The 15738-nt window shown below is 35.1% G+C and overlaps 1 protein-coding gene across 3 annotated transcripts in view; it reads right to left on the bottom strand.

Annotated features, from left to right (window-relative positions):
- LNPK (lunapark, ER junction formation factor) overlaps positions 1 to 8640 on the bottom strand; it is a 55940-nt gene extending 47300 nt beyond the window's left edge. For 2 of the 3 annotated variants that reach the window (XM_016134665.2, XM_036236618.1), the window contains exons 1-4: positions 8502 to 8640; positions 3134 to 3222; positions 1619 to 1660; positions 650 to 837 (exon numbers count right to left, since the gene is read on the bottom strand). In XM_016134665.2, coding sequence (XP_015990151.1) covers positions 650 to 837; positions 1619 to 1660; positions 3134 to 3160 — 257 coding nt within the window. In that variant the 5' untranslated portion in view covers positions 3161 to 3222; positions 8502 to 8640. Of the gene's footprint in view, positions 1 to 649; positions 838 to 1618; positions 1661 to 3133; positions 3223 to 8501 lie in introns of those variants that run through there. The other variant, XM_016134676.2, reaches the window with a different exon arrangement.
- Positions 8641 to 15738: the final 7098 nt, after the last annotated feature.

The raw sequence follows: 15738 nt of genomic DNA, 5'->3' as shown, positions 1-15738 counted from the left end.
AATATTCATCATACTTATTACTTAATTTAATGTATACAGTCTAAGATCTACAGTCAGAATTTTTGTATTTTTGTGTACCAAACACCATTATAATCCAATGTCTACACAATTACTACTCATAAATGTTTGTTGACTGAATGAACAAATTTTTTATTCAATTGTCTCTCAAAATTCTCAGTTACAACACACCTTCTGTAATGTGCTATATTATAAAATATTTCTATACTAAGGACCAATTGCTTTATAGCAGTAACTAAAAAGAGGGGAAGAGAGGTGGGATGAATGGAACATATTCAGAATCACTGGGGGCAGTTCTTTTTGTTTCACAAAACTTCCCTCACTTGCCAATACCCACAATCTGAAATGCCTACTCCATGCCCAATACTCCTAGGAAAGCATGATCAAAATCTATTAGAGAATCACCAGACTGTCTTATAGAGCCATTATAACTAATGTTACTGGATCATATTCCACAGGTATATTAGATTGTAAATTAAGACTTAAAGTAATATTTTCTAACTACAAAAAAAAAAAAAAAAGCAAATTTATTCAATCTAAGATATTGTTATTTCCTAATAAAAAGTGACTACTATATTAAAACTATCTGGTCGGAAAGAAGAAAGTTCAACAAAAAGAATAATTTACTTACATCAATGGGAAAGCAAAAAATGGGAGTGTCATGGCAAGTCTTGCTATAAATTCATCAGGAAGATACCACAAGTATACAATTAAACATGTAAACAGATAGAGAATTGAGGAGTAAAGAATTAATCTTCCAACCCATAATTTTTGTAGTCTCTGATTTTTTTCCCTAAATTCTTCCAATGCTTGAATTTCCTGTTAAGAAAAAAATTATTATTAAATCTCAAATTTCATAAGATATTAAAATGTTAACAAAAAATTTTAACATGATAAAGAGGTTGTATAAAAAGAATTCTTAAAATTCAAAAAAAATAATGCTTTAATATTTTTAAACAGAACATAATGAAAAAAAACTAAAAATGAAGTTAAAATAAATTAAAATGCCTATTTGGACAAATCGCTTTTTTACATGCAAAATTAAGATATTATGTTTAACCTATCAAATTAGCAAAGATCAGATGTATGAAACTGGCAACAACAAATAGTATTTGTTAAACCAAAGGAGTAATAATTCTCCCTATATAAGGCCTATAAAAAAGTCTGGCTATAAAAAGAAAGAATAAAAGTTCAAAAAACGACCCATATTATATTCTTTCAATCTATTCATCATTCTCAGTATTCCCAAGGAATAGCCATTGTTGTAATGATAGAAAGCATAAAAAGCTGTGAAGTTTGTAGACTAATAAAAATTGTTGCAGACTATCTTATAATCAACTTTATCCTATCTGTAACATTGATTTACACCAGGTTATAGATCTAATTTCTTTCTAACAGGCTCCATTACCTAACACAGTCTTCTTAAGCCACTGATAGACTTTGAATTTCTTTGAGATCATGTAACATTAAAGTTCTCATGCTTACTCTATATCATCTCTAAATTCCCATACCAAATCCAGTCTCCAAAACAACAGGTACTAAAATAATATTTACATACCACCTAAAACAAATTAAAACACCACAGAGACAAAGAATATACCTTATCTATATTTTCCAGAACTTCTACAGTTGAAGGTTTTGTCTATAGAAATAGAAATAAGAGAGAGCGTTAAAACTTGTTACTGCAAACTTAGAAACACCTTGATTTATATACTCATAAAATAACATTTTAACCCAAAATTGTTTTTCAAATGTTGTCAAGCAATATATATTCCTAAGATTTAGGTTTAAATAACTTCTTTTTAGTCCTAGAAGTACTTTCAACACCGATGGATCAATTTTTACCATTCTTAATCCCAACAGCACATACTTTTATAGAAAGAAAAAATTTTCTCTAAAAAAAATGGTTCTTAGATATGATTATTTCAAAAATTTTATATATTAAAAACTTCAAGACTAAAGATGGTCTGGTTCGCTATTGCTATTGCTAAAAGTTCACTTACGATTCTGGAGGTCAAAATCAATAGGCTACCTGCATTCTAAATTCTTTTCTGAAGATCAGATTTAAAATGACATCTAAGAATACTTCATTAAAGCAGAGTTTATTTGTTAAAGATGGTTTTTATACCACCTAGAATAAAAACCAGAAAAAATGACTCATACGACATTTGAGAAAATATTTACCAATTACATATTCAACGATCTAAGAGGCAATGAATATCAATTCATTGTAGTTCCCACAAGACTTGTTAACATTAAGTTGAACCATATGAAATTGCTATTTACATAAGTCAAAGTTGTCGAATATTGGCAATTTCATATGGTTAGACCTAACAAGAAAAACAAAGGAAGAATAGATAAATTTCATCTTCTGGTAGAACTGTTAAAAGGTTTTTAAAGGAAAGGCTCGATACAATGCCAATTCAAAACAAAGCAGTTCCAGCAATAGTTCAAAACTAAACTGCATACCAACCATTGCTAGATTCCATTATTATGGTAAAAAGGAGTCCAAAAATAAGCAACATAATTTGTCCTAGACTAAATTATCTCCTCTTATATCAGAGAAGAGCACTTATCAATATATTTTTTTATTTTCTAGCTCTAAATTTGAGAAATTTCCTCTAAAAGCTTAACCTATAGAGGTTTTGTTATCCTATAATTTCTAAAAGCATATTTAGTGTGACTTTAGTAAATCTTTAGTAAATATTTGTGACAAGCTTTAAGCAAAAAGATATAGCCTGTAAAAACATAAGTATTGTATAAAATACTTAATTTTGACTATCTTACAAATAATACTGAAATTACAGTACTATGAGAAGAAAAAAAGATAATCATTTGTACATGAATTCATAGAGAAATAAAAACAATCCATAAGTCAGAGCAAAATAATTCTGTTACACAGAAACATCAGACACCAATATAGCAAAAGTAGAACTATTAAAGTCAAAAAAAAAAAAAAGGAAGAAAAAAACCACTAACTCATAAGAAAAAAAGTTAGAGTTAGAGACAATATCAAACTACTACTCAAGTCTACACCATAAAGGAGACTTTTACAATTAGCTTTATTTTAGACTCTTTCATATTAGACTAAGAACTGACTATAAAGAAAACTTACCCTCCATCGAGAAAATACTCCACCCATCTTTTACTTGTAGAAACTTGGCACGATGATTAAAATCATCAATTGTCCAAAGGAATTCACAACTAAAAATAAAGCAAGCATTTACATTTTTTAAGTTATAATACACAGTACATCCACTATAAAATTTAGATGTTGTAATACTGCCTAAAAATACTACAAAAGAATATTTAGACTCCACTTATGTGGAATTTTAATTTAGACAGTTTGAGGATAGAGCCTACCTTTTAAAAAATCCTTTCTTCCAAGCCAAGACATATTTAAAAGTAAAAATAAAGCTGGAAAGGCTTTTTAATGGCAAAGCGTTTCAGAAGAGTATATTCACACTACTTTGAGATTTTGTTCTTTAAACTAAAAAGTCCTTTAAACTTTAAAGTTCTTTAAACTTTTGTCCCTTGTGTTGTTTCTGTAAGAAAAATTTTACTATATTACTTTTATTCTACATGCTTAAATACGACTACTACTTTCATTAAGCTGTCTCCCAACTAACAAGTTACTTGGTATTAAGGGTGTTTTACAATGTTTAGAATAACAACACCTTACAAAGCCAACTGGATTTTGAAGAAGAAAATAAGGGTTATAAGGCTATCTGTGACATTGAGCAAATCACTTGCTTCTGAGCCTTAATTTTCTTTTCTGTAAGTTACAGTTAACAATACTATCACTTTTCACAGGGCAGCCTTCATTATTACCATTTTACTGATAAGAAAATTAAGTGAAAGGAGGTTTATGGATTTGTTCAACAGTCCAGAAGAAACATTGCCCAAAGCCACCCTATCTTAAGACTTCTTGTCTGTTCACTACTTTTCAACACCCAAATAAACATTTCTCTCTTAAACTAAGTCCCCTTCAAGTTAGCTGACCTTCATGTCAGCTAGCTGTATATCCCCTTCTTTTAATTTTTTCTATTACTCTGAAATGTATTATAATATTACCATATGTATTTATACATATTACCATATGTATAAAATGTATCAGCAATATTTTATTCTAAATCAACTTATTAGTCAATAATTATATTGACTAGTGTGTATATGTTTGTGTGTGTGTGTGTGTGTGTGTGTGTGTTTATTTTACCAGGTTATATATATTTCTACCAGGTTACAGTTATATACTACCAAATGTATAAAACTACTTCATTCCTGTCAAAAAAAAAGTTAGGCCATGATTCTAACATTTGCTTTAAACCATAAATGTAATCACAAAATAATGCCAGTACCAAGTACAATCACTCTGCAACGTGACAGGTTGAAATTAGCATAAGTCATAACTATCTTGGACTTTCTTCATTAGAAAAATAACAAAAAGATTAATTATGAAACACTTTCACTTACAAAGTAATTTTTAGAGACAGAAGTACCAATAACTTGTCCTGAAAATTTTTGAAGTTTATAACTATAATGAATTTTATAAGTCACATCTAAGTTGCAATCTAAATATTAATCCTTCAATATTAACAGTATTCAAATTTCTAAAATGCAGTTGTAGGAAATCCAGGAACTTTAATGAATAAAAGTATAAATTTCTAAGTTAAGACATTAAATATATCTTAAAACCTTTTGAAGATGCTAGTAATAATCACCAAGAAAGGTGACTGGGGAGGAGAGAATTAGATGAACTACTTTAACTTGGTATTTTCAAAGTATACATCATCCCACTATCTTGGAACTAAGGTATGGTGTCTAGCAGTGTTTTGTATGCAATTGACATAGGCGTTTTGGTTTGTAACTGAGTTACATGCCTCCAAGTTAAGTTTGTAGCCATCACAAAACAGAATTTTTAATATTTGAAAATAATAACAATGATGATACCAGTTAAATACTTGGCAAGCACTTACTCTCAAGCAGGCCCTAAAACAAATGCTTTACATGAATCTTATCACTTAAATACTACTATTGCTCCATTTTACAAGTGAAGAAACTGAGGTTAGGGAAGTAAATTTGCTAAGGCCCCAATGATATTAAATATTAGAGCCAGACACAGCATCTTAGTTTGTATTGTTTTTTAAAGCAACCAGTTATTCCCAATAACACAAAATCAGAACTAAATTCTGCTTTATATAGATTACATTGAAATATTTATATACAAAATATATAAAAGTACCTCTGACACTGTCAAACAGTTATTGAAGTGGAAAGTAAGTTAACCAACACAAGAGATAGTGTTAGTACAGTGTATCATGTAGCCTAATTCCTTCATCTGATTAAAAAGCATAAATCTGCATGGAAGAGAATCCATAATGCAGTTCCAGCTGGGGGCAGAACTGGCACTAGAAATCCACAGGTACCACCTTTACTTGTTTATTGCATATCACTTTTAAAATAAGTATTATAAGAAATATATGCATAAACTTGCAATTAATACCAACTTTGACATCAATTATTTGCTTGGGGAATTGTTTTGGTATTAACGAAACAAACTATGGCTTAAGCTTCAAGATCCCTGAAGCAGAGGATTGTGCTTTTCAATTTGTCCTCTATAACAACATTAGGACAATAATCACCAAATGCCATATCCAGGCTTTCAGGTTCATAATCAAAGAACCAGTCAACCCTCATGTTCTGGCAATCTCCCTATCAAATTCTGGTATTTGTTAAAAAAAAAAAAAAGGTGATTTACTATAATGCACATGTAATGGTAGTACTTTCCAAAAGATAACAAAATTAAATCAACTATTTTTCTATAGCTTTAATTCCATACCTCTTCTATTTTCAAACACTTTTTCCCTCCTTGCCATCCAAACGTCTCCAATTCCTGTGGCCCATTACTTACTATGAAACCTTGGGCAAATAAGTTACTTACCCTCTCAGTTACTCTATATCTTTATCAGCAGAGGGAGAGTTAAGGACCCTCTTAAATGTTGAAAGGCTTAAATGACATCATACATTCTAAAGTACTTAGAGCAGTGCCTGACTCATACTAATTTCTCAATACAAATTGTTGCTTTAACTGCTATGGTCATTGCTGTTTTCTAGTCTGTTTCTGCTTCCTTTCAACATATGGAAAATACATGGGAACCAAATAACTAGCATTTCTTTCTGAAACATAAAGCAATTTGCTTGCCCTTGGACAGACGGATCACTCTCAAGTGGCTTGTCCCCAAGAACTCTTCCATGATCATGTACAGAGAGTTTGTTTCCACTTTGATATCATAATGGGACCTCACATGACCTTAAATACCAGGTGGATCTAACATGTTTTTCAATGAATAATAATGCCCACCATATCACGTGGATGTTTTCTATTAACTGCAACTCACACTCAGGTTTGAATGTCAGAATTTAAATTCTTAAATGTTCAGCTTACTTCAAGTGTTATTACAATAATGGAGTAAGAAAGGTCTGAGTTCAAAATATGGCTCAACCATACACTAGCTATGTGATCTTGGATAAATTAAATTCTCTAAGCCTCAGTTTCTGCATTTGTAAAGTGGTAAAAATATACTTCATGTAATTGTTGTATGAATTAAATGAAATTATATATCGCTTGGCAGTGTGCAACAAATTTAAGTGCATAATAAATTATAGTCATTGTTATTACTATTACCAGAAAACACATGTAGTACAGACAATACTTCTAATATGGAACATATTTCTTTCTAACTTCCTGTAAAGGACTTGTTTCATAATTTTAAAATTGGAAAATAAAATTGCAGCTTATATTTTAACTGAAACTGTTAAAATTTTATCTAGTATAAAAAATAAAGCAAAATACTCTGCATACTCTTCCATTAAAATAGCCGGTAAGGACTAAATTATATATTTTTTTATTTCAATCACTCCTAATAACAAATTTGAAGAAATAAAAGATATCTGAAATATTAAAAATTAGATAAGCTGTAGACCTTTAACAGCAAATGGTTTAGTTTTATGTTTAACAAGTTTCATAGCAAAAATTATTCAATCACTACCTCCAGTACCTCTATATCATACTATTCAAGATTAAAAGTGATTTGCTCTAGAACTCTAACTTTCAAATATCCTAATTTAAAAAGCAATTCTGAAATATCCCAAACAGCCACATTTGTTGCTCAAAAATAAAATTATTGAAAAGAAGTAGACCTCTAAAGGACTTTTACTACATGATGATTAAGTTCTGGTCTTCATGGTAAGTCAATGTTCATTCTGAGCTAAATACTACCAAAAATGATTATTTGATTAGAAAGATTTGTATATGAAATCATATCTGTTTGATAGTCAATAACCTCATCCTTTCCTTATATTCTTTTTAAATTTAACCACATACAAACACTACATAAGTTTATTAACAGCAATGAGTTGATCTCAAATGACGGAGAAACTTAAAATTCTAATTTTAAATGCATCACTCTTGTTTTAAAAAATATGTTCGAAATCAACTTTGTCCCCCTAAAACCGAACTATGGGGCCTGCTGAGGACAAGAGATTAATTAGCATTCCCTGCCAGTTTGAACATATTCCTGAAACCAAACTTACAACCACACAAACCGCTGTTGAATAGGGTAGGTTTTGTCAATGGTGACACCTAGGCCACAGAAAAAGGAGAGAACAGTCGACACTAGGCACCACAAACCAGAAGCCAACTAGGAAAAGCGGAACATGGAAAATTCAGTGAGTCACAGGTTTTACTTAGTACTGTGAGGGAACCATCAGCAAAACTGAGTTCAATCCCAACTCTCTCTCAGTCCCCATAAGCAACATTATAGAATTAAAACTATTGATGTAGTTTAGACTTGCTCTTTCTGCCATGCTTGTGACACCGAAGCGAAGCAACAGCGTCCTTCCCTCCACCTCTTACACCGCCCATCCCTCAAATAAGTACAATCGTAGAGGCTTCTCTAAGCAGCACACAATCCACGCCCACACGCCTGGGCCGAGCAGCATGACACTGACAGTTTTCAGTCCTTCCCTATCTTTCTAACTCCTGGCTCCTCCGCACAACTCAGAAAGAGCTGGGTGGAAAACTCAAAGCGACAGCTTAGGATAGGACATTCTGAACCCTCGCCTAGACATGGGTGGGCCAAAGGGCCGATGCTCAGCTCAACCCAGTCACCTCCCTGGAATCTCCGAGAACACGGCTGGGGAACCGCCTCCCGCAGGGAGGCAGAAAGGGGTCTCTAGCACTCCAGAGCTACCCCCGCCATTGTGCGGGGAAATCAAAGGGACCAGGCGACGAGACTAGGTCAGCGCGCAGTCGTGAGAGAGTTTGACTAGCAGACGCCGCAGAGCTCTTAGGCCACTCCGCGTGGGGCGGCGGCGCCTGGCAGAGGCAAGCGGGGGATTCCGGAGCGTATTTCCCAGAGAGAAGGTCAGCGCGCCTCCCCTCTGTGGATCCCTCCCAACTGCTCTCAGTATGAGCGCTCTACCTTCAAGAAGTGGGCAAAGCCCGGCGCTGGCTTCCCTCTGCCAGTTTCGGCCGCCACCGCGCAGGCTGCCTCCAGAGAAGGCAGCAGCCGCCACTGACAGAGCGACGGGCCCTGCCAACTCCTTCCCATCAAACCCCGCGCTCCCGCCGCCGGCCAATCGGCGCCGCGGCCGGCGCGCGCCGCTCCCCCGTCACGTGACTGTGACCGCGCCGGGCGGTCGCCGAGGGTGGGGAGGGTTAGTTGGGCGTTTGTCCCGAGGACGCCTGCTTGTGTGACCTCGCAGCTAAATTGGGTGCTCGTTGTTTCGTCTCAGAGGTGTAATGCCATTTAGTATGACTCTTAACAATACAATTACTTCTTACTCTCCCTCTCCCTTCTCCTTTTAAAGCCTGTTCCGCCGAATCTCAATGGAGAAAGAAAACCCCGAAATTGGTCCTAGACCAGCGCGAGAGAGGAAAGGGGTTGAGGGTATAGGTCTGGAAGGGAGACCTCCCTGAAAAGTCTCAGATCAGCTATCATCTAGCGGGCAGCAGAGCAAGTTAGTAGTGCACATATTAGATTAGACCAGTTCCCAAGGAAGCCGGTGGAGAAAATTCACCCTAGACTCCAGGACTGCTTGCGGCTTTTATCTCTAGAGGACGTCAAAAAGGGTCGTTTGATGACTAGAGGCTTACCTCATCGGTGTGTGGTAAGCTGCAAATTCCAAATGATTTTGATCTCAAACCGTGGATGACAATATGAGCTGAGCTTTCTTAAAACTCTTAACCTCAAGAACACTCCCTTCGCGGTTCCTGATACGTGGGCCCACAAATAAACTACCCAGATTTGAAACATTGACGCTGAAGAGTGTTAAATTTCCTAATCAACTGGGAATGACAAGTCTAAATAACAAATGATACTTGAACCACACAGGATAACTTGTGTAGAAAGAAGGGTAGGGAAAGAAGGGTAGAGAAACTCCAGCAAAAGCTTTTGCCATGTTTTACCCCTGTGACGCTTTAACCGTATGTGCAAGCATTTTCCATGGTATTTTTCTATTTTAATTAGTGACACACACATTTTGAAGTAATAAAACGTTCCATGACTTTTAAAAAGTATAATTGTTGTTATATGCTGCTTAAACTTTGACAACACAAACAGGTAAAGTAAGAAAAGAAACTTAATGTAGTGTCTAGATGGTAAGAATAACTATCCTAAAAGCTACCAAACAGATAATTCGCTGTAGAGTTGCTTGTCCTAGATGCTAAAATATTTAGTTACAGCTTTGTAAACTTCAAAGGATGAAGGGAAAGGTATCAGAGTGTACTTCTTGTGTACTCTGTACCGGGCACTTTACAAATCTAAAAATTTACCAAAAAAAAAAATTCACTTATTTTGATATGTAAATGAAACCATTTTGTTTTTCAACCTTTGCTATTTCAAAGTATTAAAAAAAAAAAAAAAGGAGGAAGTGGGCTGTGCAGTTATGCAAATACTACATCTCACCTCAGGAAGATCTCCTTTCCTAAGAGAATAAGGAAGAACTTTTCCACTTGCTAAAGATTTATCTCTAATTTTAGTAGAGCTATCAAGATTTATTGTAATGGAGAAAAATAGGAGAGGGGAGACCTAGAAGAGCTAACTGGGTGCAAAAAATTCAAAAAGCCTAATCTGCAACAAAATCCTCTAAGTAATTGCTCTGGAAGAGGAGAGATTTAGCCTGGCAAGGGGAGGGAGAGAAGTACTGAATCATTAACTCTTAATTTTCTCAACAAGCTTTTAAGTATCATTTTTCAAATACGGAAACTGAAAAGTAGAAAGATTGTATAACACTGTACTCCTGCATTCTTTACATCAAATAGTAAGAGTTAGGTGCACTGAAAGAAGATATTACAAGCTGAGAAATCACCATATGCACTATCTGGCTGGACTATGGGCTACAGGAGTCCTTCCAAATATTTATTGAGGACAAGACCCTGTGTTAAGTGCTGAGGATATGGAGAGAAATAAAACAGCTGCCCTAAAGCAACTGACAATAGTGAGAGAAAGCTTTAAGAAAACAAAAAGTATAAAATATAGTGAATAAATATTTTGATCAAAAGAAAATGTGCAAAATTGGAAAATAGCAAGCAACATCAGCCAGAGGGATATGGGAAAGCCAGTGAAGGTGGTGCGTTAGCTGAGTCCAAAAATTAACGGTTATTCCCTACTAATCTTAAAATTGTACTGGGCTGTATTCCAAGGAAATGAGTTGGAAGAACACCAGAGAAGATAAGAAAAGAAACACTAGCCCAAGGAATTCTAAAAGGTCTAATTAAATAAATAAGACACACTTATATAGAGAAATAAATGGAAGTTAGAAATAGGTGCTATGAGAGCTTACATTGGGGTCATTCACTGGTCTGGTCAGAAAGGTTAGAGAGGGCTTCCTTGAGAAAGTCACACTGGAATGGAGATCTAAAGGATGAAAAACTCATCTTGTGCAAAGGCCTTATGTCAGGCAGGAATATTACAAGCCTGAGGGACAGAAAATGGCCAGGGCATAGATTTCAGGAAGACTGTGCTACAGTATAAAGCCGGAGACCAGACTAAGGAGGGCCTCATTGTCCATATTGAGAACGTTTATTTTTTTCTTGAGATTGGAGAGCAAAGTTTGGAGGGGATTTGACATGATCAGATCTGTATTTTGAAAAGATCATTCCAGCTGCAGTGTGAGAATATGAACAGGGCCAGAATTGGACCAATTAGGATTTATGAGTGGTGGTTAATGTTGGTAGTAGTTCAAGTGGATTGGGGTGGGAACAAGATGAAGAAGACAAGTGGGGGAAATGGAATAATTTAGGAAGTAATATGAGCCAGGGAGGATGTTGGTGATGGATTTAGATTTGATGAGGCAGAATGGGAAGGAGAGAAAGAAGCCAGAGATGACAGAATTTCTGTCCAGCCCAGTGAGTGGCTAGTAATGAAATGTGGGGAAATAGAATCAGGTTTGCGGAGAAATGTTGATTTCAGTTTGAACATTCTCAGTGTAAAATGTGACTTCGAGGAGAGATGTCGTATAAGCAGATCTATGCATCCACAACATTGAGTACTCTGGGCTGGAGAAAAATATTTCATAGTTTGTAATCTGTCCTTTTCCACAAGGTATTTATTTTTTCAAGCAAAAAGTGGAAGTCTCCAGAGCAGTTTCCCAGACTTTCCTGTGAATCATCTGGGGCCTTTGTTTCAAAAAAACAAACAACAAAAAAAAAACAATCCTCAAGCCCTTCTCTGGAGATTCTGATTTTATGTGTCTGGTATGGGGCCCGGAAATTTAGATTTTTAACAAGTGCAACTCGTGACTCTTCTTACCAGAGAATTTCCCTAGGCAGTGGTACTCCAGAAGCCACCTACATGAGAATTACCCAAGGTCTTATTAAAATATAGATTCTTGGGCCCTGCAGACCAAAATGTCTAGGGGTATAAAGGATGGAAGGAATGGAGAAAGGACAGTAGGTACTGTACCAGGTGGTCCAAGACTTCACCCTTCATCTCTAACAAAAGTGTCCTAGGATACCTACTGGACAGTTCAGAGAAATGCTGGTGTCCTTTGCCAGATAATACATATGTAGGCAGCAGGCAGCCTTCATAGGCTACTCTGATAACAACGTTCCTGGCTTCTAGCCCAGGTTTCCTGCCCTGTCCACTGAAATGGTGTTCAGCCTACTCTGATGCTTTTTTTCCACCTCTCCCATCAAACCTCATCCTTCCCTCACTGGTTCCCTAATCTTCTTCAGTGTTATACTCCATAAACTCCTCCCAGTTTAAGAGTCTTTTAGCTAATCTGGCAAGGGCTGAGAGGGAAATAGGGTCAAATGCTATGATTCACTCTCAGCAAAGCTTTTTTTTATTCTCAAGATCCTGCTTTGGAAATGTTTTTAAAGACTGAATTGTTTGTTTTCTTTGTGGTCTTGCTATAACAACTCTTAAGGCTCTGTAAGACACTGTAGATGCTACTAACTAGATGAAGAATCAGGAAGAATGAGGAAAAAGAGAAGATTAGAATTAATTTTTTGTGATAAGAAGTATAGCAAATACACAGAAAAGTTTATAAAATGGAAGTGTCCTACTTAAAGATTATAATTCAAACACTCATGTAACTCCACTGTGTCAAAAAGTAGAACATTACTAACACCCCAAAAGGTCCCAATGTGCCCCATCCCTTATAACCAAGTGCCTAGAGATAGCCACTATCATAATTGTAAACATATTCACTTTCTTGCTTTTCTCTATAGTTTTACTGCCTGGTTACTCATTCTTAAACAATATAGCTTATGCCTATTTTTGAACTCTATGTAACTGAAATCACAGAGTTTTTTTCACATCTTAAATTTTTCTAATCAGTACTATCTATGTCTTTAAGATTCACCCATGCATCTTCATTGCTTAGGTTACTATTTTGCATGGATATACCACAATTTATCTACTCTACTATTGATGGACATATAGGCTATTTCAAGCTTTGGGCTATTATAAACAATGCTGGTGTGTGTGTGTGTGTGAGAGAGAGAGAGAGATGGAGCACAGAAACAAAGATTTCTACTGAATTTTTACCTTGTAATGGAATTCCTGGTTCACAGGGCATGTTTGTCTTCAGCTCCACAAGACCAAGGCAGAATTCTTCAAAATGATTGTACCAATTTATATAACCAACAATAACATATATAAGTTCCTGATGCTCCATGTCCTCACCAACATTTGAATTGTTCAACATTTTAATTTTTGCCAATCTAAAGGGTATGTAATGCCAACTTACTGTGACACTACTTTGCATTTCTCTGACTATTAATGAAGAATAGAATCTTTTCATATGAGCATCAGTCCATTGTGCAGGTGTTTTCCCATTTCTATATTAGATTGTTTGTCTTTTCCTTATCAGTATTTATTGATTGATTATATATTTGGTTGATTATATGTGCTACAGATACTTTTTCCACTCTGCGACTTGCCTTTTTGCTCTCTCCATGTCTTTTGATGAAAAGAAATTCTTAATATAGTTTAATGTATCGCTCTTTTCCTTTGTGATTAGTGGTGTCTATCCTGTTTAAGAGATCTTTTCCTACCTACCCTACAGTCATTAATTCTTCTGTATTGTCTAAGCAAACCTGATTTTGAACCAGCACCATTTATTAACAAGTGTTCCTCTCTACTCTACCCTGCAGTGCTATCTTGGTCATAAAACAAGTAGTCACATATTTGTGGATTTGTTTCTGACCTTACTATTCTGTTCCATTGGTCTGTATTCTTTTTTATATATTGCTACATTCAATATGCTAATATTTTGTTTAAGATCCAGGAACGGGTCTGTCACGAATTAGATCAACCTGTAATTTTTCTTTCTGTTAATGTCTTTCTTTGGCTTTGGCATCAAAGTTAGTTATACTAGCAAGCCTCATAAAATGAGTTGGGGAATATACTTTCTTTTTCCTATTCTAATGTAGGGAATTTTATTTTTACCCATTTATTCTTCTTGTCTTTGGAATAAAATTGTCAAGAACCCCAAAAACATTTAGATTTTATTAACATTTCTTTAATTGTATACATTAATTTCAGGGAGAATGACATTCTTCCACATGAGCCTTCCCTTTCTAGAATACAGTATGACTCTACGTGTGTTGAAGTGTCTACATATGTTCTCCAAAAAAAAATTATCATTTTTGTCATGTAGGTCTCATTCCTTATAGTAGGAAGAATTCTAAAGATGTCCCTCCAAGATTCCCATCCCCTGATTAGTAAGTAAAACACTAGTCTAGGTACTACTGTGAAGGATAGTTACAGATGTAATTAAAGTTATGGATTATCCTGAGCAATCTAAGTGGATCCAATCTAACCACTTGAGCCCTTGCAAAGAGGAATTTTCTAACTAGAGTCAAAAAAATGTGGCAGAAGAGGGAAGCTGAGGAGAGATGAAGGAGAAGAGGAGAGATTCAAAGCATAAGAAGGACTCAAGCCAGACTTTGAAAACAGAAGAAAAGGACCATGAGTGAAAGAATGTAGGTAGCCTCTAGAAGCTGAGAATACCTTCCATCTGACAGCTAGTAAGCAAATGAAGAACTTAGTCTTACAACTGCATGGAACTAAATTCTGTCAACAATCTGAATGAACCTAAAAACAAATTCTCCCTTGATGTCTCCAGAAAAATACACGACCTGCTAATACCTTGATTTCAGCCTTGTGAAACCCAGAGCAGAGAACCAACTAAGCGACAATGTGCCTGAATTTCTGACCTACAGAACTGTGAAATAATAAATGTTGTTTTCAGATGCTAAAGTAAGAGTAATGTGTTATGGCAGGAAAAGAAAACTAATACTCACCTTTGTTATTAAAAATCTATTTGGTTGCTCATCAGTAAGGCTTTAATCTAAATAGAATGATGCGAAGATCATACCTCAAATCCTATGGCTAAGATTGTTTCACCTTTTAAAATCCAGACTAAAAATGTACATATATCTAAGGGAGATGGCGCTCGAAGCTAATCTCAGGCACCTCCTGAAGATGGGTTTGGTAGACAAAATAGATAGTACTTGGGAGAAAAGGGACAAGTTGGAGAAAGGACAGCACCAAAGCCAAGAACTCAGAGTGCAATAGAATGAGTAACATGGCTCCTCAGCCTCAGTTTGCACACTTCAGATTTAAATTCATCCATCACAGTCTCCTGAAGCAAAAGTGCTAAATTTGTTCCAATAAAAAAGCAGGAAATGAAGTCTAGACTGCTGCGAAATAACTTTGAAAATATTAATGTATTTTGATATTGACATTTGTCAAGTCTAAAATTAAAGATTCCTATTATCATAAATAATGCATAATTCCAGAGACCATTTGTGTCTGAAATTAGAACATGAGGTATTCTGGCATGTAGACAATTCCATGTGAGTTCAATCTAGTTATAGAAAAAGAGAAGAACATTTCCTTCTTACACTGAAAAACAAACAAACAACTTTGTTCTGGAAATATATTTAATTTAAGCAGATTAAAATAAATTCTTGGCTTGTTACCCAGTAAATTTAAAAAGTGGCATTCTAATGCTACCTAAAACCTAATGATACACATGACAAATTAGGTAGCTGGTAAGATTTGAATCCTCTCTTGTATGCATGTAAAATTTACACATAAAACAAGGAAGATGTAGCTTTAGCTAAGTCATACTGAGATTTATTAATAGAAGTCATAAGAGTACACAGTATTTTACAAAGCATAAAATATGGAAGACAAATTTTCT

This window comes from Rousettus aegyptiacus, unplaced genomic scaffold, assembly GCF_014176215.1.
Source record: "Rousettus aegyptiacus isolate mRouAeg1 unplaced genomic scaffold, mRouAeg1.p scaffold_m13_p_2, whole genome shotgun sequence".
Classification (NCBI taxonomy): domain Eukaryota; kingdom Metazoa; phylum Chordata; class Mammalia; order Chiroptera; family Pteropodidae; genus Rousettus; species Rousettus aegyptiacus.
The sequence above is the reverse complement of the archived record's forward strand: the minus strand, read 5'-3'. Positions and strand labels throughout refer to the sequence as shown.